This window comes from Megalopta genalis, chromosome 4, assembly GCF_051020955.1.
Source record: "Megalopta genalis isolate 19385.01 chromosome 4, iyMegGena1_principal, whole genome shotgun sequence".
Classification (NCBI taxonomy): domain Eukaryota; kingdom Metazoa; phylum Arthropoda; class Insecta; order Hymenoptera; family Halictidae; genus Megalopta; species Megalopta genalis.
In genome coordinates, this window is record NC_135016.1 from 23,991,702 (window position 1) to 24,012,404 (window position 20,703).

At 45.1% G+C, this 20,703-nt stretch overlaps 1 protein-coding gene across 1 annotated transcript in view; it reads left to right on the forward strand.

Annotated features, from left to right (window-relative positions):
* Nucleotides 1–20,703, forward strand: part of LOC117223057 (protein groucho) — a 187,182-nt gene that overhangs the window by 71,088 nt on the left and 95,391 nt on the right. The window contains exon 4 of the mRNA XM_033475166.2: nucleotides 11,324–11,368. Within this exon, the coding sequence (XP_033331057.1) occupies nucleotides 11,324–11,368 (45 nt within the window). The remainder of the gene's footprint in view (nucleotides 1–11,323; nucleotides 11,369–20,703) is intronic.

The following is a 20,703-nucleotide window of genomic DNA, read 5'->3' on the forward strand; positions in this document are numbered from 1 at the left end:
TCCGCGCGGACGAATTGTGCCGATTTATATTTCAAATGAATCGCACGCGCGCGCTACTAAAAGCAGGGCTCCGTGGATTATCACTGCCTTCGTGAAAGTATTGGATCGTCCGGGACTTTCGTTCCGATAAATTGGAAGCTAACGAAAAAACAAACGAATAATCTTTTCAAGCTTTCCTTTGCACCGGACGACGCCGAATTAGTTCCGAAACGATGCACTAATCAAAAGGAAATTCAAACGAACGTGTTTCCAATTAGTATGTGCTGCGTCGTCGTACAAAAATCTATCGATCTAATATTTATTATTATTATTATTATTATTATTATTATTATTTTGATTATATTTTAATTTGATTTTGCTGTACGTTTCGAGCAGCCTGAAAACCGTACGTTGTCCAAACCTAGCGGGAGTTAAAGAATCGAATGTATTTAGACTTTTCATCATTTTGATCGTAACGTATGCTTGCATTAAGATATCGATTCAAAAAAACTTTAAAATCAGATACGTGGAAGCAGTAATTTTGACCGGCTCTCGGTAAGTTCAGCGTTAAAATGCTGGTAGACTCGGTCGTAATTTTTTTGTTTTTATTGAAAGCTTCGATTCTTGGCACGTAGTGCCGAGATCAGACAACGAACTACCTCACCGAAAACATTTCACCAAAGTATATTTGTTTAGACAAGACATTCAATTTTCGCAAGTACACGCGAACAGTTCGCAAGCACCGTTCGCAAACTGTTTCTCGGTGAGCACACACCTTTCCGCTCGAGTGTTCTCACCTACTTAGCGAATGAACCACTACCAGTCGATGAATTGTTAACACGGTCCCTTCTATCCGGTGAAGTTTTATCTGGATGGCTGGCATATTCCAACCCCGCGTCTATCAATTTTTTACGAGCGCCAATAACGTTCGCAATCTTTCCACTCGAAGCTTTGGCTTCCACTGAAAAGGGGAATGTTGAAAATTTTAAATACGAATTGAAAGACACGCAAATTGAAATGCTATGCAACGAACATGCTATCTCCGAACATCTACATACCGATTTACCTGGTTTGCGTTTTGAAATGAATAAAAATTGAGGCCAACGTATAATGGTCGCTTTCCATACAAAAAGCGGAAAGGAGTCGGCTCTTTAAAATATCCCCATTATGCACAATTCATTCGCTAGTCGTCGATTGAACGTATGGTTTATTATTTATTATGATATTTTTTACCATTTGTTCATTTTGGACTCGGTTACATGCCTTCGAAGTAGCCCATCTCCAAATCGTCCTAAATTTATATCACCGTTTATCATTATTTTGTTGTTTCAAAATAAATAGTTTTTACAGAATTTAATGTACTTAGCGTGTACTTAACACGTTCTACCCGGCGTGGACCACCGGTGGTCCACAGGCATTGTTTTCATCTGGCGGCGTGAACCATCGGTGGTCCACAAATGTTTATAATTGTATTTCAAAACCATACTTTGAATTAGATACCTGGGAAGGGACAAAATGATAATAAACATTAGGAAATAAAAAAATCTATTTGTCGTAGTTGTTTTCAATGTAAATAAAATTTAGAGACATCGAAATTCAATATAAATAAAATTTAGAGACATTAAAATCATAGAGACATCGGAAAAATGTGCCGGATAGAACGTGTTAAATTATTCGGCAACCGTTTAAGGATTTGCAGACACCTTCTTCTAACAGTTGTTTTATATGTACAAATGTGTAAGTGTGCAAAGTGGTACATGATTTAATTGCATACTGATTGGGTAGTACGTGAAAGAGAAGGTCGACCACTAATTTCGGCCAAACTTACAATACATTCGGACCACCGCCGTTTTGATAATCGCAAGACGTATCTCCTTCGAAACAAAAATTGCAGAAGGAGGGATAACCGACTTCCGAGGTCCGCGCTTTTAAGAAGAGCACGGTCTCCGTTTCGCGGAAGAAGCCGCCCAAGAAGAAAGAAGGTGGTCGGAATAGCTGTCCGGTTCGCTTCTGGCGCTCCGCACTCGAAAACACATGGGTTACGGTAGTGGAGTGGACAGCTGTTACGAGCACCGATGTATCTCAGGGCTGTTCGCTCGAAAAACAGCCCGCAGTTGTTTAACAACGGCGTTTAGTGGAAATTGGATCGTTCCTTTCCCCTCGGAGGGTGTCGATCAACGACCGTCTGCCGTGTTTATCATCGCCGGTATGTATACCGAGCATCCTCGGAAGCATAAATCTCGAGCGGTGATCGAGGCGGGCGGAATTTCGATCACCGCGGACACGAGGACGCGGTATAAAATCCTGACGCGGGCGTAAAGCTCGGTTCAATTTGAAAATGCAAACGAGAGGGAAATAGGGAGCTCTAGATTCGGCGAGTTTAACGGTTGAACGACGTTTATTGCCCGCGCGGCTTTATCGTCCCGTCCGAATCGAGCCAAGCCGGAATCGGGCCGGGCCGGGCCGGGCCTGTTCGAGACACGCTCGCATTAAACGTGTCGACCACGGGTAACGTTTCCAGCCTCGCGATAATTAAGATCCAGACCTCCGCTCCGCAAGGGTCCCCGGGGCGAAGTCTATTAATTAAAGGCTAATTACTTCGTCGAGCCACGAAGAGAGACGATCCGCGCCGGGCCAACTGTACCGGGTGCTTCCTTGTACCGCTTCTTGTCCCTTTTCTTTTCTCGTGATTCCCGGCCGGTTGAAATCTCGCTGGACAACGTCGGCAATTAAATACAGGCCGAAGGAGAATTTGCCCGTCACGGTAAGAGCGGCAATTTGGTAGATCAAAGAGTGTGCAGAAGTAAACAGGAAACAGGAAATATTTCATTATCGTTTGTTACTTGCTTCCTGTTAGTCCTTCAACGATTTTATTTCATCACGCGATTATGATTTATCGTTGTTGGGGTAACTTTCGTCCGGCGAGACCCGGACTCCGACGTTCGGCACCTTTTTAAAACGAGATAACTTCTTTGTAATTCCAACGAATTGGTTTTGCAAATTTTCGTTCTAGGCTCGGATGGACAAAGTTGAGAAACAATTTTTCAGCCGTAAACTAATCCTTGTAACATCCTTCCAAAAATTTAGATCGCCTGGCCCAATTATAAAAAAGTTATACTTGATCTTAAAAGATGCATGAAAACTTATTGGATCGACTGTACATATATTCGACCCAATAGGACCATCGAGTTGATTTCAAAGAAGTAGGTTTATAGTTGTATTACGAAACAAAAATTACATAAAATTAAAGTATTTCATTCAATTTAAATAAAATTTATTAATAATATAAATAGCATAAATTTGATTAATGATATAATCATGATACATTAAACGAAACCGCGTCGAATCGATACATGACAACGGCTGTCGAAGTGTTAACAATTTATTGAATATTTTCAATATTTAGCGATAACAATACGGCGTTGTTCGCGAATAAAGGCGTTGTTCTGCAGCAAACGATACCGAAAGTATTTTTGTTTCTCCAAAATTGATTTTTATGTCTTTAAAATCACCGAGTCCATCGATCGGTATAATATGTTCCAGGGTTGTTAACGACTCTATGGAGAGGATCCTGATTCATGCGATTATTAATTAGCCATCGTTCATTAGACAATATTCCCGAGCCATTTCTCTTCTTGCAATTGCCCTTTGCGGTCTCCATGCGAGTGCTCCTCCCTCGTCTCCGTTTTATTTGCTCCCCGGCTTCGTTTTGCTCGGTCGGCAGTACGTAACGTCGATTTTTGATAATATCGGGATAAACAGCTTCGCGAAACTCGCTCGTAACTGTTTACGATACATGGGTTTTATTAGCCGGCAGTCGTGTATCCGTTAAATGGTGTACGACCGTGCGCGAGAACGAGCAAAAGCGCGTGTTTTATTTGCGCGTAATAAATAGACCGAGCAGTTTATACATTCGTGATACGATTATGTAAAACATGAGTTTTAGCAATTATTCGATCGTGAGCTTCGTGCTCCGGAAAGCCAGGTGGTTATTAAATAACCTTATTAGAAGTAGGCTCGGTTTTAATACGCCCTCCTTCCATCGCACTTCACGCTGTGCGTTACTTCGTTTCTTGAATTCCGTAATTGCTACGTATTTTCTTTTTTTTTTTTTTGTTCGCGTTATCGGATATTATACGAGCACAGTGTGCAATAATGGGTAATACACGTTCTGCGACTTTCTGTTACCTTCTATTTTGCTACAACACTGAAACGAAAGCCGTTTTCCTTTGTTCTCGACGAAAAATCGCGACAGATCTGCTCAATTTCGATCCTTCATAGTTCATTGATTTCGCAGTGTTTTTTAATTTCGTTTCAATGGTTACAATGAGGCAAAATTACGTTGTTTTTTTTTTATTTATTTTCTACAATCACGGCGGCTATGCAACGCAATTTTTAGATTCCATTTCACGCGTCAGAGTAAATTCACTTTTCTCAAAAATCGTCAATTCGTTTACATCCAGTGGTTGATTTCGGAGTCGATATTTAAAGGTTTACAAAAATCATTGCAAACCTACGCATATAAAAGGTGTCCGGGCTACAGAGGGTTCGCGCAACGATGTTAATCCAATTTCGTATAAAGTAATTACCGTCTTTTTAAAATAAACTTGTAATACCGTGAATAGTAATTCCGGTTATTCTTTTTTCTAAAATAAGCGAACATATAAAAATTTTAATTACGAACGGATCCCGAAGAAAAAGCTCGCATTAAACTATACATAAACCGACCGTGTCCCCGATCCTTCTAAAAAGCGCACTTAAACCGCGCTTAAAATAAACGGTCCATAAACCGAAGCAGTTTTCAGCAAGCAGTCCACAATGGCGACCGCGCGCGAGCCGAATTTACCGTAAACATGAAATTAAAAAAGTCATCCAGAATTTAAGCGTCGCGGAGCACAAAGCGACACAAAGCAACGCAGAGAAAGGGGTACATTTGCCGGTCGTGTTCCCGTTGTTATCGAATCAAATGGCGCCATAATTTTCGGCATCGCTGCCGCGTCCCGCCGGGGTCCATTTTTTCTGGAAAACGCGGCAACAAAACGTTGAACCTCGAATTTGTCGCCTCGAGCAACGGCCTCTCGGCGTTCCAGCCGACGTTACAACTCAATACGGTACACCCTACCAACCTTCGAGTTTTACGCTCCCGGTGGCGCGGCGAGGATAAAGGAAAAATGGCACTGCTTCTGCGGCGGCGACCGCGTTGATATATTAAAACACGGCTTTACGATCGACGAGCAATAAAGACCGTTTTCACGACAGTCGTTGTTCCAGCACGAGGAACGATGTGGCGACTACTCCGTGTCCCGGACGCTCGTTAAAATCGCGGAGGTGCCATTTTTTTCACGGCGGCGAGCCGCGGCATTTTTTCCTAGCCGTCGCCTCGTTCCAAGTCCCGCGCGCCATCGTTACCGTCGCTCGACTCTTGCCTTTCTTTTCCGGCGTTCGACGTCCCCGAATGGACACGACGTCCTTTCGCCTTTTTCTTTCCGACCGTTGCCCATCGGTGACGTTCTTCCGCTCGTCGAAAGTCTCGGATGACTCACACCGGGCGCCGATCGATGAGTCATAAAATCGAGGGGTTGAGAAGCCGCCGTGGCTGTTGACTCGGGTTCGTGAAACCGGAGGATCCGATGCTTTTCCACTTAACACGTCCACCGACACGCGCTTGTTATCGATAACGGTGCTACCTCGCGTTATTAACAATTTTTCCGACGCTCGAGCACTCCTCGCCTATCGGATTGCGATTGCCGCCGATTATCAGATTGTTCCTCGCGAGCGTGCACTGTCGGATCGTTCCGAATGTCTCGTTTTAGAAAACCGGTGCGCGCAGGAGATACTAATTGATTCCGCAGAAGTATATAGTGTGCACTTTTCTGCGATACTTATCTTTCTCTCTCTCACTTTTTATTACTCACCGACGGCTTTGTTTTCGCGGAAATTACAATCCGATGTAAACGCTAGTTGAACGATGAGTCAGACAACAAGATAACACAGTAGATATTCTTCGCGAACGTTGTATGGCAGTTGTTTCTTCGGTATGCGAGCCGGGATCTTTATCTGCGCTCAGCTACGTTGACGCTTCGTTGACAGAGTTGGGCAACGTTTAACTAAGCGTTCATTCAAATGATTATTTAAATGAAAAATTATTCGTTGCTCGGCAGTTCGAAAGAGTGACGCAAGTCGTTCGATAACAATAATAAACGGAGATTAATATTTATTGCGCGATAAAGAACGCGTAATAGAACTAAATTCGAATGAAAAATAATGTTTTCTTTAGAAATAAGAAATAGGAAGTAAATTATTTGCGGAATTGTTCAATGATCTTTCGATCGGATAGAAAATTCTAATTGTTATTTCTAGAATGAAATATTAATTTGTTATTTATTGTTTCAAATGAAGCTCGGCCAACTCTGTTTTTATCGTTAATTGAGAATATTGGCGTTTCGAAATCGGGCATCCGCGTTGCTCGGAGCAATCTTAAGTATCCGGTGAAAAAAATACTGTTTACAACTCACGGAGACGCCTGCGCCGAGGTGCTCCGGAGAGATTAATGACCCGATGACTCGTAAATTAAATGTCGAGTCCGAAAAAAATCCACGGAATGTTTCTGAAACGGTTGGCCGGCCACCGAAGAGCGTTCTCGGACCACTTCAAAGACTGAAATATTTAGATCACCGGCAGCATCTTTTAGTACTCGTAACCTGAATCTTTGAAGGTAGCATACAGAGAGCCAGCGTTTCGGGCAGCTGCCGGTCCTTTGCGCTCTATAGACCTCAACGTTCTGAAACTGTTTCGTGCAGCGAATATTTCAAAGAGCCGTTGGAAGATTAGTCTCCGCAGAGTAGAATCTGTGCACTGCACAAGATTTCGAGGACCCGGACGGTTTTCCAAGGAAATGCAATTTTCAAGAGTGTCCTCTTCCGCGTAACGATCAATGTCCTCGTACGTTTCAAGTTCCGGAGCCGAAGATGCCGCTCGAAGCCGACCGATGAACAAATACGTACGATTCGGATATTGAAGAATTCTCGAAGACGCTTCTCGAGCTATTCGTCGGATACACGTTCTAATTTAATCTTTCTGTTGAAATTTTAGCCTCGAACAAAAATTAATCTATAGTTTACTTAGTAAGATATCTTCAGTTAAGATATCGTTTTACATTTCGCCGGCTCCGTCAGCGGGCAGCGACGGGACGTAATCTGTATATATTAGATGCCGCGATACATCATCGCCGGTACCTTTTGATGTACTTCGTGCCCTAACCGTCACGTATACAATGTAAGACGCGACAAATAAAACGTCTCTGATTGGTGGACACGACGAACCCAAAAAGAGTATAAAAGAAGCGTTTCTTCTTACCGGACACTTAGTAGAGTTTGATCGCTCGATCGGTTTCGCTCATATACCTTCTCTCATTAAAGAAATAGAATAAAGTCCTTTTAAGCAAAGTATTAGAATCATATTCATTTTCATTCCATAATCCCAACACTTTCCAACTCCGATCGAAGTCCTTCATTTTTATATAATGATGATTACGATAGCTGCGCTGCGTGACAAAATAATGATCGGACTAAAATGTTAATAAACCGTTTTGAAACGATTAAAATCGTTAAAGAAAGACAAAACTTTCTACTTACTTTCCACTTGTTGTAATCGATCGAGACAATTTGTATTTTGCGTAAACATCCGATCAATAATTCTCAAAATTCTCAATCAATTCTCGAAAAAGATTATAATATATTGGAATTCAAAAGTCTGTCCAAAGAAAATACTCTTGAATATTATTTAGTAAATTCATAAGATCATCCATTAATTACTGTAATCATTTGCAATATTCTCGTCATTTTTTTATCATCATTTATCATCGGATCATTCTTCATTATTTTGACATTTACATCATATCCGATATTGCTTGCATCAGAAATTTAAGTGTGCCCATAAGCGAAAGGATCTGCATTTATTACCCAAAACCGAATTGCAGCAGATGTTCGTGAGATTCCGCCTCCTCGAGGTGAAGATTCGGTTCACCTGCGAGCGAAGTTCGAGATCGGTATTGGTATCTCGGGAAGATATGAGAATCTCTGGCCGGTAGGTGAATTAGTTAAAGCATACCCGGGACAGGATCCTTGTACACACGATGTAGAAACGATGTTACGAGAAACCGGTCTTGGACGTCGCGTACACGCACAATTCACACGGACGTGTGTACCGGCGCACACCGGCGCGCCGCTCGGATCCTCCTTGGCCGGTCCACAAAGGGTAGGGTAGACCGATTCCAGTTCGTTTTTCTCATTTTCTCCGGGCGTTTATCCTCCTTCCTGGCGGAGATCTCACATTACGGCTCAATTTGGCCCGGTTTTCGTAATCTCGCTCGATCGATGTAATCTCGGCTCTCCCGGCAGCCGTGTACAGACCCTAAAGACCCTCTTCGAAGGGTTCTTTTAGGCGTTATTACGAATTCGAGCCAGCATCTCGGTTTAGGTAACTCGATAATTCGATTAGCCCTTGGGAGTCTTTCTGCTCGGCTTAACCGACTACACGGGGGCCTATCTCTGGCTTCTATCTCCACGTTCTTCTTCGGCTCCCCACGAATACCAACCTCTTCGAGGAATTTCGGGCGTCGCGTCGTCGAGTCATCGTTTCGCGAACGAAACGATCGAGATCGATTCTACGTTGCACCGAACCTTTGCCGCGTATTACTTATACAGGGCGACCGATTTAAATCGACCCACCGATATACGGCTTGCAAACCGTTGTCGGGAAATTGTTTCAAACAATCGGCAAGATTTTTCTAGATTGACGCGTAAAAAAGTAGCGAAAATCGATAAAAATCGATTTAAATTCTATTTAAACGGAGTTCATATTGTTTGTCGGCTAGTTATTTTCTACGTTATAGTAATAAGCCATTTATTGCGAAAGTTCCTACAAGATCTGTACAGACTAACATTTATTTACAAGCATTCATCGAAACACGATGGCGCTGAACTTAACAATACCTTCTAAACTAATGATCTTCCGCAATAAAGGTCATGGTACTTTTATGTAGAAAATAGCGAGTTGCGTCGATTAGCGCAACAAAAAATATGCGATTCCATTTGAAAAAATGAAATCGACCTCCGTATCTCCTTTACGCATCGACCTCGAGAAATCTCACCGATATTAGATTATGTGCCGTCTGAGACCATTTGATTTTTATTTGAAACATTTTTCAGTATCGTCAACGGTTTGCAAGATAGTCGACTGGATCGACTTGAATGGCTCAGCCTGTATAATGGCCGGCGTTAATACGAGCACTGTGTTTGATTATCCGCAGTGAATCGATCGTCGGGATCCTCGGGTATCGTTGCGAGAGAGAGAGAGAGAGAGAGAGAGAGAGAGAGAGAGTGCGTATCGAGCGGTCAGGTGCAATCGAGTCGCGCGTTGCATAATAAGTTGCACCTGAGTACATGCGAGTAAGTTTAACCGTTTCTCGCCCCTCTGGTATCATCCTAGCCCCCGGCTGTTGCCGATGAAATTTATTTATCCTGACGGTCCCTGGCACAAATTCGGTTTATCTCGATCGTCTCGATCCGGGCTCGGGCTCTTTGTATCGCCGGCTCCGCGAGATCGATGTCCTCGGTAAATTCAATTACGGCGAACTGACGGAGTGCAAGACACAAATATAAAAAGAAAATGATATAATCTGCGATGCGGTGTTCCAGTTTCGTTTCTTCGTTGCGTGGTCGAGCCGCGGGGCGCGTTTATAATTGCAGCGCCAGATTTACCGAAGTGGAACCTCCCTTATCTGAACGATTAGTGTCGATAATAGGCTACAATAAATATTCTCGCCGGCCGTTCTCGTTGGTTACGAAACCATTTTTTCTAGCCCACGCACTCGGTTGCTTTCGAAATATCTTAGCCTATTTCCACTTGTGGATAAACGAGGTTCCACCGTCCAGGGAAATAGCTGAATTCGAACCATCGTCTAGGTGTAATCTAATTTACGAATCATAGTCAATTAGTACCACTAATAACGCTAGAACTATTTCCCTTCATCGCGTATGCCTAATAAAATTTAAAATTAAAATTAGTTGTGTTAATTGCGAGATACATGCATAGATATTGATCTATTTCCTAATCATTTCTACGAGTTGAAAATATTACAACAGTATTTTCAAATTCGTTATGTTTTTTATTGCCTGTACTCGATCTGTCATAATTGTATCATAAATAGTCTATATATATAGTAGCAATTGTCATTAAATCCAGTTTATTGTTGATAATACTTTTAATACTGTTGATAATACTTCAAGTGTTTCTCTTTGCCAAGTGACACAGTGGTTCAACCTAAATAGTGGTCGAAATTAAGCTACTCTCCCTTAATTATACATATTAGGCTAAGCTCTTTGATCGAGATTGCACTAGAAAATAAGTGAAAAAAACGAGGTCTAGAATTCCAGAATAAAAATTTCTCGAGCATACTTAAATCTCACTAGAATATAACCAAAATCAATTTATTTTTTTTAATCGAGCGAATGGAAATCCAACAAGTATTCGAACTCGATTATCTCGAGAACAAAGTATCGTATGAAAAAATTCTGGAATTCATTTTCGTCGGACGTTTTCACATGAAAACAGCCGGTGTTGCAGCTCGCGGCACAATTTTCGATGCAGCTGTATACTGGGTGTCGCAGATCGAAACCGCCAAACTTTGCTAACACGTTCGCAAGAATAGGTCGGAGTTAAAAACGTTAATCGACCTATGGTGTACACAGGGTGTTCCATAATTATCTCAACACTTGCGACTTGATTCCTGAGGTCATTCGAAGTAACTTTTTCCTTAGCGAAAATTCAATCCGCGGCTTCGTTTACGAGTTTTCAACGAAAAACACTGACCAATAGGAGGCGAGCACGGCTAGCGCAAGGCGGCGCCGTTCCGCTCGTTGCCTCGCGCCGATCGGATCTCGCCTCTCATTGGTCACTGTTTTTCGTTAATAACTCGTAAACGAAGCCGCGGATTGCATTTTCGCTAAGGAAAAAGTTACTCGAAATGACTCGAGGAATCAATCATCCACGGGTGTTAAGATAATTATGGGACACCCTGTATAACATTTCTTGCTCGGAATGCACTCCAGAACGTGTTGGCCGAGTGTGTCGGTTTCGATGTGGGACACCCTGTAAATAGGAACGCTCGACAAGGCATGTTGCTCACGTATCCGCGAGACAACACCGGCTTTTACTCGGCGCTGGTATTGCGCAAGCATCGCGTTAACGTTTATAACCGCGGCACGCTTCTTTATATTTCCGCCGGTTTATATCTCTCACGTCTAATATATCGTTTCTCTGTTTTTCTTTTTCATGTTCGCAGTATTACGAGATGTCCTACGGGCTGAACGTGGAAATGCATAAACAGGTAAGCCCTCGTTGTTAATTTGAATTTCAAATGAATATCATCGAAGCGCGGCGATAGAAGCCGCTCTGCTCTCGGCTCGTATGAATACCGTCGGCGCGGCCGCGCGTGTCCGTGTGCGAGGCGCATTTACGAGCGCACACGGGCCCGCGCGCCCGCGCGCACGGCCCGGCCGCGCGCGTACGCGGCCGGTGTGCACGAACGTGCAACGGTAGCACGAGCACACACCGGTATAGCAATTACTTCGTTGACTTAACGCGCGATAGCACGACGTGTCCGGTGAAATTTATGTTTTCATTCATGACGCGGCTGCGCGCGAGCAATATCCGTGCGGCGACTTACTAATCGCTCGGAAGACCGGCCGCGAACGGCGGCGGGTTTCTCGCCCCCGGTTTCGACCCTTAATTCGAAATTAAAGGGGCGCGCGACTGCGGATTAGGGAGACAATTCCCGTCCGGGGACCGGCCGGCTATTGAATAAATATGTAAACAAGGTAATAACATGCAAATCGGCCGGCACCCTCGGCTGCCGGACCACTTCTTTCGCCGACTTTCCAATGAAGAAAAAGTGCAGGCCGCGTCGCGCACGGGTTCTATTGCGAATTATTGAGCGTATATCACGGGCACGGTATTCAACGGGGGGGAGATCGTGATCTATCGGACGAGCGTTCCTTGAATTGGAAAAAGCTTCGCAGCGTGAGCGAGGAATTCGAAGCGGGAGCCGGGGATTTTAAGATATTATTCGGCCGTTCGGAAATAAATTGCGGATTTGGATCGCGGTATGCGGAGAGGGTAGTTTTAACTTGAAATTCATTTATGTTGCTGTTCAATTTTTCCGACATCCTGTAAGATTTACTGTGAGGCGCAAAACCGAGTCAACGCCTTTTGAAACGGTGTAACTTTTTTAAGACTGGTCTAAACGACTGGAATTTTTCTGTAAATGTTAGAGGGACTGGTTCGCTGTAGAATGGCCGAAATACTTTTTTTATTTTGCTATTACTTGGAATAAAAATAAGTCCAAAAGCTCCCGTTTTTTCGCTTTTTTATCCGAGCCTGTAATGAAAATTTAAAAAATGCATTTGGTATTTGTCGACAGAACGATATTTATACTTTCGAATGTAATATTTTACGATAAATATAATTTTAAAATATCTGGTTTAAATACAACAGCGATTTATTTCGAAGCATCCTAATATTTACCAGTGATAAATTTCTGATCGAACAAAATTCAGCCACTGTTCGGAACGAATTTTGGTAAAGCAAAGATTAAAAGTTACTATGTAGCAATTAATTTACAATTTTTCGGAGGTACAAAGTATCTTCGGTATTTCCTGTTTCTTGCGTTAATCTTGGCGTGCTCGTAATAATAAAAGCATTACGTTCACCGGCGAGGAAACTCTTCTGCGGAATAGTATCGTTTTACACTCTTACACCAATTAGAAGTTGAGACTGTTTTCGCTGCTGCAACGTAAAGGTAAAGTTCGTTTCAGGTCAGAGTATTTTAGCCGAGGAAAAGATGGCGGGGCACGTTAACAAGCGCCAGTTAAGAAAACCATAAAATAGTGTGGCGAACCAAAATTCGAAATTGGCTCTGTGCGAGTTAAACGAAATCGCATTTTATTTTATCGTGCCCGAAACATAACGTGCTACGTGAAAAATGCAAAATAGAAAATACACTGAAATATAATCTCGACAGAGATCAAATACAAGACCTATTCTGAATACTAATTAACAAAAAAATCAGAATTCCGAAAGCGATGCCGTAACGATATGCAATTCTCGTCGCTAATAACCGTGCAGTCGACGCGACGTAAAACCCTTGATTGAAACAAAAAAGGGAAACTAATTTCACGACGATCGTCCGAGAAGCGACGAATCAATCGGGAACGCGGCGAAATCGGAATCTAAAGTCCTCGGCGCGATTGCTCCTATTTCTTTCCCCTCTCGCTTTGATGTGCTGTGTGTATTGCCGGGGATTTGTTGCGAGCGCCGAAAGAAAAATGGCGCGACGTTGCCTGTATATTCTTGGTAATGCTTTCCCCTTAATGGCCTGGACGATCTGTTTGCCGAGTAAACAGGCAGAAATAGAATCGGAAGGAGCACGTTTGATACCGTGAATTAACCCGGGGGAACTTGGAAGGAAGGCCTTTTCCAAGGCGACAGAATTCCCGCTCGAGAACGTTTTTCCGATATTAATAAAGACAAAGATCCGCGGGCCGATTTCCATCGCAAAGATCCTCCGGGACGTGTTTTTCTACCGGCTGCATCCATATTCATCGCGTCGATCGGCCGATTTGAATTTCTCGTTTTCTCGTCGCGCAGTCGTGATCGCCATTGTAAATACCGATTTTTCCCTTCTGTCACGTCCTCCGTCGCTCCTCGTCTTTCTTCGAACGCGATCGACGGAAAGAGGTAAAGAGAGTAAAAGAGAGAGAGAGAGAGAGAGAGAGAGAGAGAGAGAGTGGGAGAGAGACGAAGGAAGGGAGAAAAACTGCGGTATAATTTGTTGGCGGCGAGACAGGACCAAAAGCGGAACGAAGGCTCGGGCCAGAAGAGAAACGTCGTATTTCATTTCGCGCTCGGTTTTACGACATTCCGGACATTAATGTCGTCAATTACCGTGCACGTCTTCGTCCGTTTTTACCGGACCGATTCATTTACGAGGCCCTCCCCCCGCCCCCCGATCATGAAAATTTATCGACTTGGCGGACGAACGCGAAACCGTCGCGGAACGCTTTATATCTTGCGCCGTCGTCGATCTTTTAACAGAAACTTTCTTACCGGGGGCGAGAGCGGAGCGTACGGTTCTTGCGCGGCTCCGGGAATAGACAGTTCCGTCAGATATGGGCGAATAAAACGGGAAAGAGGTCTGACACGACGAGAATCTATCTGGTACAACCCATCCCGGAATCTCGATCACGAATTCTCACGACCGACAGGATAAATAGCCCACTTTTTCCTTCCTCCTCTCGATTTCAACCGACCCATTTGTCTCTCTCCTTCTCTCTCCCTCCACCCTCTCTCTCTCTCTCTCTCTTCTTCTTCTTCTTTTACTCTGTTTCCTTCCCCCTCGCGCTTTTACGATCATTCTCTCCTTACCTCTTCGCCACTCTTCCGTAAGTCAGCTTCGAACGTAGACGTGCCGGGAATAATGCTAGCGTTTATTGAATATTTTCCAGCCGGCCCCGTTATTTCCTTCTCTCCCCATCCACGCTTCCTTCCTCCTCTTTCTCTGTCTTCGCCGGCTTCTTCGCTCGCGCCGTTCCGTCCGGATGCACCCCTCAAATCGTAAATCGGGCTTCGTGTCGGTGTCGGGACTGGGGAAGAGACCGCCTCTCTCCGGCGAACAGTAGGCTGCAAACCCGTTTATCGTGTCCGAAATGAAATTTTCGGGGTGTTACATATCGAAGAAACTTTCGTATACGTTCATCGATACACCCTCCGAAGATTCGAAATTCGAAATATTAGCCATTTTTTTTATTAGTAATCGTATGCGCGGGGACATCGCGCTGACGACAAAAATTTGGGAATTCAAATGGGACCTTTCATTCTAAGAGCTCGCAAAGGAGGTTATTTCATTGCTTAACCAATTCCTAATGATTCTATGATCAGTGATTCAATTCAATAATAATAATAATGATTCAATTCAACTTTGAAATGAGTTTTCGAAAAACGTTTAGAAGCGTTAAACATGGGACTTGTTTCACATGAAAGCTTAAACAATTATGAAGAGAAACGCGGAAATTTCAAGCGCCTAGACGCTTATCTTCAAGTTCTACAAATTTTAAAGAAAGGCCCTGCGGGGCCTTGTAACGTTTGGGGCCATGGAGCGTTTTGTAACTGGCACAATTGCACTGGGACTGGAGAGAAATTTTCATTGCACGCATTTCCGGTGATCCGACAACGAAATGTTTCGAACAAAAGTTCACCGGTATTCCTTTTTCTACAAATCTGAATACATACAATTTCGGAGGCAAAATCTTTATTACAAATAATTCGAGTCACTTCGATTTCTTTTTGAAAATATTAATATTAATTTTTGACTGGATAATATTACAGCAAGCGCCGAATTCAATAACCTACTATATATTATGATCTCAAGCTTGTAATAACGCGAAAATAATTTTGGACGCGATGAACGGGTTTGCAGCCCACTGCGCGGCGTTTCGTGCCTCGCGACGAAGACAGCGAAACAGAAGGGAACGGCCAGGGACGATTCATAAATTAGCCGGCGGCTGAGCGGATCGAAAATGGAAGGAGCCCGAAGTTTTGCGCCGAGGAACACGCGGACACGCGGCCCCCGGGGAAAGACAGGAGGCGCGGCCTCCCCTCGGCCGCTTCTTTTTTTTCTCTGCCGACCGGTCTGCTCGCGTTACACGTTCAATAAATCCCCGGCTGATTTACGCCGGACCCCGCGTATGCGTTATTTTATCGGGGAGAATAGCACCGGAGACCTTCGCCTCGCCATCGAAAGTAGTCGCTCCGGAGGATCCCGGATCCCTGTCGCGTTCCGAGGATCGTTAGCTGGCTTATCACACCGGACACTCGGTGTCCAACGGATTTCGAGGCGTATTCCAACACGTTTCCGATTATCCGACGCCGCTTGGACCGGTTCCTTTGACACGTTTTATTCCCATGATGCGTATCTACTTTATTCCCATACAATGAAATAGGAAAAAAAACATTTGATCGTGGAAAACACGTCGGAGAACAATTTTGCGAGAAATTTTTTTTACACCCTGTACATACAATCATCTTAGTGCACGAACTAACTGAAATGCGAAATTTTCTTCTTCAATTATTATACCAACACGTATTCCCTGTTCAATTATCTAACTGTCGAAATTAATACAAGAGTTTTATTCTATTTTACGTAGCTTTTCAATTATACTCCGATGGGCAAGCAGAACAATATAACAATTAATTACTATTTGTGCAGGAGAGCACATTTAAAGCGCAACGCGAAATTAGCAATAATATTTCAGTTAGAAATACAGGGTGTCCCAAAAATGTCTTGCAAACCGGAAATGAGAAGTTCCTCGAATCATTTGAAGTAACTTTTTCCTTAGCGAAAATGCAACCCGTGGCTTCGTTTACGAATTATTAACGAAAAACACTGACCAACGAGAGGCGAGCTCGCCTAGCGCTTGGCGGCCGAGCCAATGAGCGTATGAAACCCAGTTCCGCTTATTGGCTCGGCCGCATTGCGCCAGCATATCTCACCTCTCATTGGCCACTCTTTTTCGTTAATAACTCGTAAACAAAGCCGTGGATTGCATTTTCGCCAAGGACAAACTTATTTCGAATTACCTCAGGAATCTCCTATTCTCGGATTGCGAGACATTTTTGGGACACCCTGTATATTTTTGCTTTCTTTAAAATGAAGATGTATATCATTTTAACTAAAATTAATCTTTCACTCGCTCGCTCGGAGGTTTATTATTTAAACAGTCACGCCATTAATTGCCGAAACGTTGGCTCGTGATTAACGAGAGAGCGAGATAGGGAGAAGGGTGGCGGGACAGTCTCGCGGAAAGCCCGCTTCGCAGAGGGAAGCAATCATCGCAGACGTTCTCTAACCAGGTTCGAACATGTTCGCCGGCCGGTCGGAGCGGTCGATTTTCGCGGGCTCGCCACGGCGATCTACCCTTCGTTTTAACGAGCGTGTATCCGTTGCCGCGCGCATCGATGCGAGACCAGTGATTCGAGACGACAATTATCGTGCAGGTATAACAGGAAAACGTAACAGGTCGGCTGCGGTTTGATGGATGATGATGATGACGGTAATTGTCGGGAATTACCCGACGTTAATTACATCCAAGCGAAATCGAGCGCGTTTACACCGCCATTCGCAGACACTTACCAGACTGACCGACCGACCGACCGCGTTAATACACGCCCGATAAATTCGATTCGAAATGTCCGCGCGTTTCCCGTCCCCGACATTTTGCCTGCTGCGTGCCTGCCTGCCTGCCCCCCCTCCCCCCCGTTCGATCGCCCCGCCGCGCGTCATTCGATCTGTTACTCATCTCGCAGTCCACCCTCGTCGCCTCGTTTTCGCTGCCAATTTTTGCACCCTCCCCGTTGTTGTTGTTGTTGGTTTTTCCCGTGCGGTTTTTTTCCTCTGTGCTCTTTTTTTTTTTATTTCCATGACGAACGACAACACGCCGGCTCGTCATAAACGCGCCACGATTAATCGCCCCGACGAAAATCGCCGAGGGGTGGCGGTCGGGGGAGGAGCGCGGCGCGGGCTGCCCGGCGGCTGGCTCCGCTTTTATAAACGCGATCAGGCACGAAATTGTGCCGCGGAAATACGATCGTGTAAACAGCTTCTGACACGTCCGCTATCGAAATTTTACAATGGACATCGGGACGCGCGAGCCTCGTAACTCGATCGCGCGTGGAAACGCGCGATTTCGTATCGGATGTCGCCCCCTTCCCTTCCAACCCCCGCCGACCCCCTTCCACCGCGATACCCCACGCGATCGTTCCACCGGGGATATCGTTCGTTTCGATAACGATTCTTATTATTTATGGAGAGAAAATATCGGCGGTACGCTAATGCATCACGATCGCCGGCAATGTCTCCCGGCTCTATAGAATTATGCCGCTGCTGCTGTCTGTTCCATTTCTTGAATCCCCGTGCTCGGTAATTCTAGATCTTTCGCTCCTTCAATGGAAGTGGAACGACGATGAGGTCACGAGATAGACCCATTGTACGCTGCCACTGACTCGCACTTTGTTCAATTTCTGTTCATGATTGTGCGCTGCCTTTTCCGCGGAACCGAAGGATGACGTTTGCCTCGCTGCTCTCCAACCGCGTTCGCACGATTGTGTCGCTCGGCTACCGTCGCGAAAGTTTTAGCATCGACCGTCTCTCCGCGATCTTGTTTTTGTCGGTAGCGTCTAAATATTGGGCCTTTCGAGTCGATGGAGTTATTTGAACGCTTTCAAATTGCGAAGTTCGTCGCACTGCGGATTTTACGAATTTATAACAAATCTAGGCTGATCAAATGCAAAATAGTGGAACCATTTAACCCAATGACTGCCAACTACCAGATATCTCGTAGTAAGCGTCTGTACCAAAACTGCCACCTATGAGATATCTCGTAGCGGGTGCTGCAAGTTTAGATTGCCTATAAATGGCTATTTGAGTTAGGAACTATTAGAAAGTATGAATGAAAAATGTATGCAGGGTGTCCCAAAAATGTCTCGCAATCCGGAAATGGCGGGTTCCTCGGATCATTCGAAGCAACTTCTTCGTTTACAAAAATTTTCTCCGAGGCACCGTTATCGAGTTATTAATTAAAGTGACGAGTGAACGAGTGCACAATCAGAGGCGAGCTGAGCTGCGCGAGGCGACCGAGCCAATGAGCGGAACTGGGATTCGGCCGCTCGACCGCTGGCGCCGTTGGCTCGGCCACCTAGCGCCAGCCGAGCTCGCCTCTCATTGGTCACTGTTTTTCGTTAATAACTCGTTAACGGTGCCTCGGAGAAAATTTTTCTAAAGGAAAAAGTTGCTTCGAATGACCCGAGGAACCCGCCACTTTCGGATTGCGAGACATTTTTGGGACACCCTGTATAGTGTAGAGAATATATTGATCATTAATAAAAAAAAATACTGTAAATGCCATTGCAATATTATATCAATAACTTAATATTATTATATTTTGTAAAATTTCGTGTTTTCTTTCGAATAAAACCGTGGCACCCAGGGCAAGACGGTAGATTGCGGATTTTACGAATTTATAACAAATCTAGGCTGATCAAATGCAAAATAGTGAAACCGTTTAATGAATGGTAAAAACGTTAAGAGAATTTATACCTATTGTCTTTACACCACTAGATCGTTTTTATACAAATTCTTTACATTTTTTACGTTTTCGCAATTTATGTCGTACCAACGATTTGGGCTGTCTGTTGCTCGCAATTGAAACTATGTCGTTGACCGATCGCGTGCATCGCTGGCCTAATCTGGTTTGAAAAGGACAACCCGAGCCTCGTCGCTCCGCGACCTTGGAACGACTGAAAAAGCGACGATCGGGAACCGAAAACGGCTTTCGCGCGACGTTAAGCCTAGCTGGTCCGAAAACTCTAGCCAGCGTAACGAGGGACCCGCGTAAATAATAATCCTCGGCAGAACAGTCGGTATAATTCGCGATACTATCGTTCTACGATCGCGCGTTTTTATTCGCAGCCAGCGAGCCGTATAGTAAATGTTTTCGGGCATTACTCTCGATTTTGCTAAAGCTATTACCGACGATTCCGCAGCTGCAATACGTGTCGAGCAGTCGGAAAATTCACGCATGAAAAGTACCGGCGGCCACCGAGAGTGATTCGATTTCGTTGTTTTGCGCTCGACTCGTTGCTTCCCTCTCCATCGGCCGCCCCCCGTCCCCCGTCCCCGTGGCCATCCCCGGCCGCTGGCCCCGGGCTCGCGCCCGTGTTCAACCCCGTATAGTCTGCTCATTATTCATTTATCGGTTTAACGAGTACATCCGCGAAAAAGCGTTGCAAAATACCCGGCAGGTCGGTCGATACCCGGCGCGACCACCCTCCAGTATTTCCTCTACTAATTTCCATCCCCGTTTCGATTGCTCGCGTCGCACTACGACTCCTCGTATCGCGATTTTTCACGATTCGATGCTCGCACGCCCCTCCTCCCCCTTCTCCGCCGGTCCACCCCTTTCGAAAATTCGTTTCGTTGATTAAATCGTAATCCGTCGGATAATAATATTTTACATTCGCATTACGAAAGAACGAAGCTTCCGCGGACGGCGCTTCTTCCTCCCCGCGCTTCGTCGTACAACGCGGAGCGACGGTATAGGCGCGCCGCGCCGCGCCGAGGGGACACAAAGGTCCCCGCGGGGCGACGCGGCGCGGCGTGTCACTCTTTCCTGGGAGAGAAAGAAATACATAAAAAAAAGATTTCGCCCGTGGAATCTCGTCAGGTGCTTCATGAATAACCTCTCAAAACCGTCCGGCCGGCGCGATTTCTTCCCCTACCCCCGTAGCGCGCCCGCCCTATCTATCCGCCTCTCTGCCGAGGGTAACCTAATACACGGTGGCACACGGTCGTCGGTCCCCCCGTGCTCTTTCTCTTTCCGCGCACGTCCGTCTGCGTGTACGTTGGTCATCGCTTTTTCCACTTTTTATTGTGTCTGCAGCGCCACTGGTTTGGTCGCCTGGGCCGCGGAGGCGGAGAAGCAGATGGAGATTGCGAGAGAGAGAGGGGGGGCGGCGGCGGCGAGAGAGACGGTACAGAGAGAAAGAGAGAGAAAAAATGGCGGGTTGCGGTCGGGGCGGTGGGAGCGGGGGAGGGGAGGGACGAATGGTACG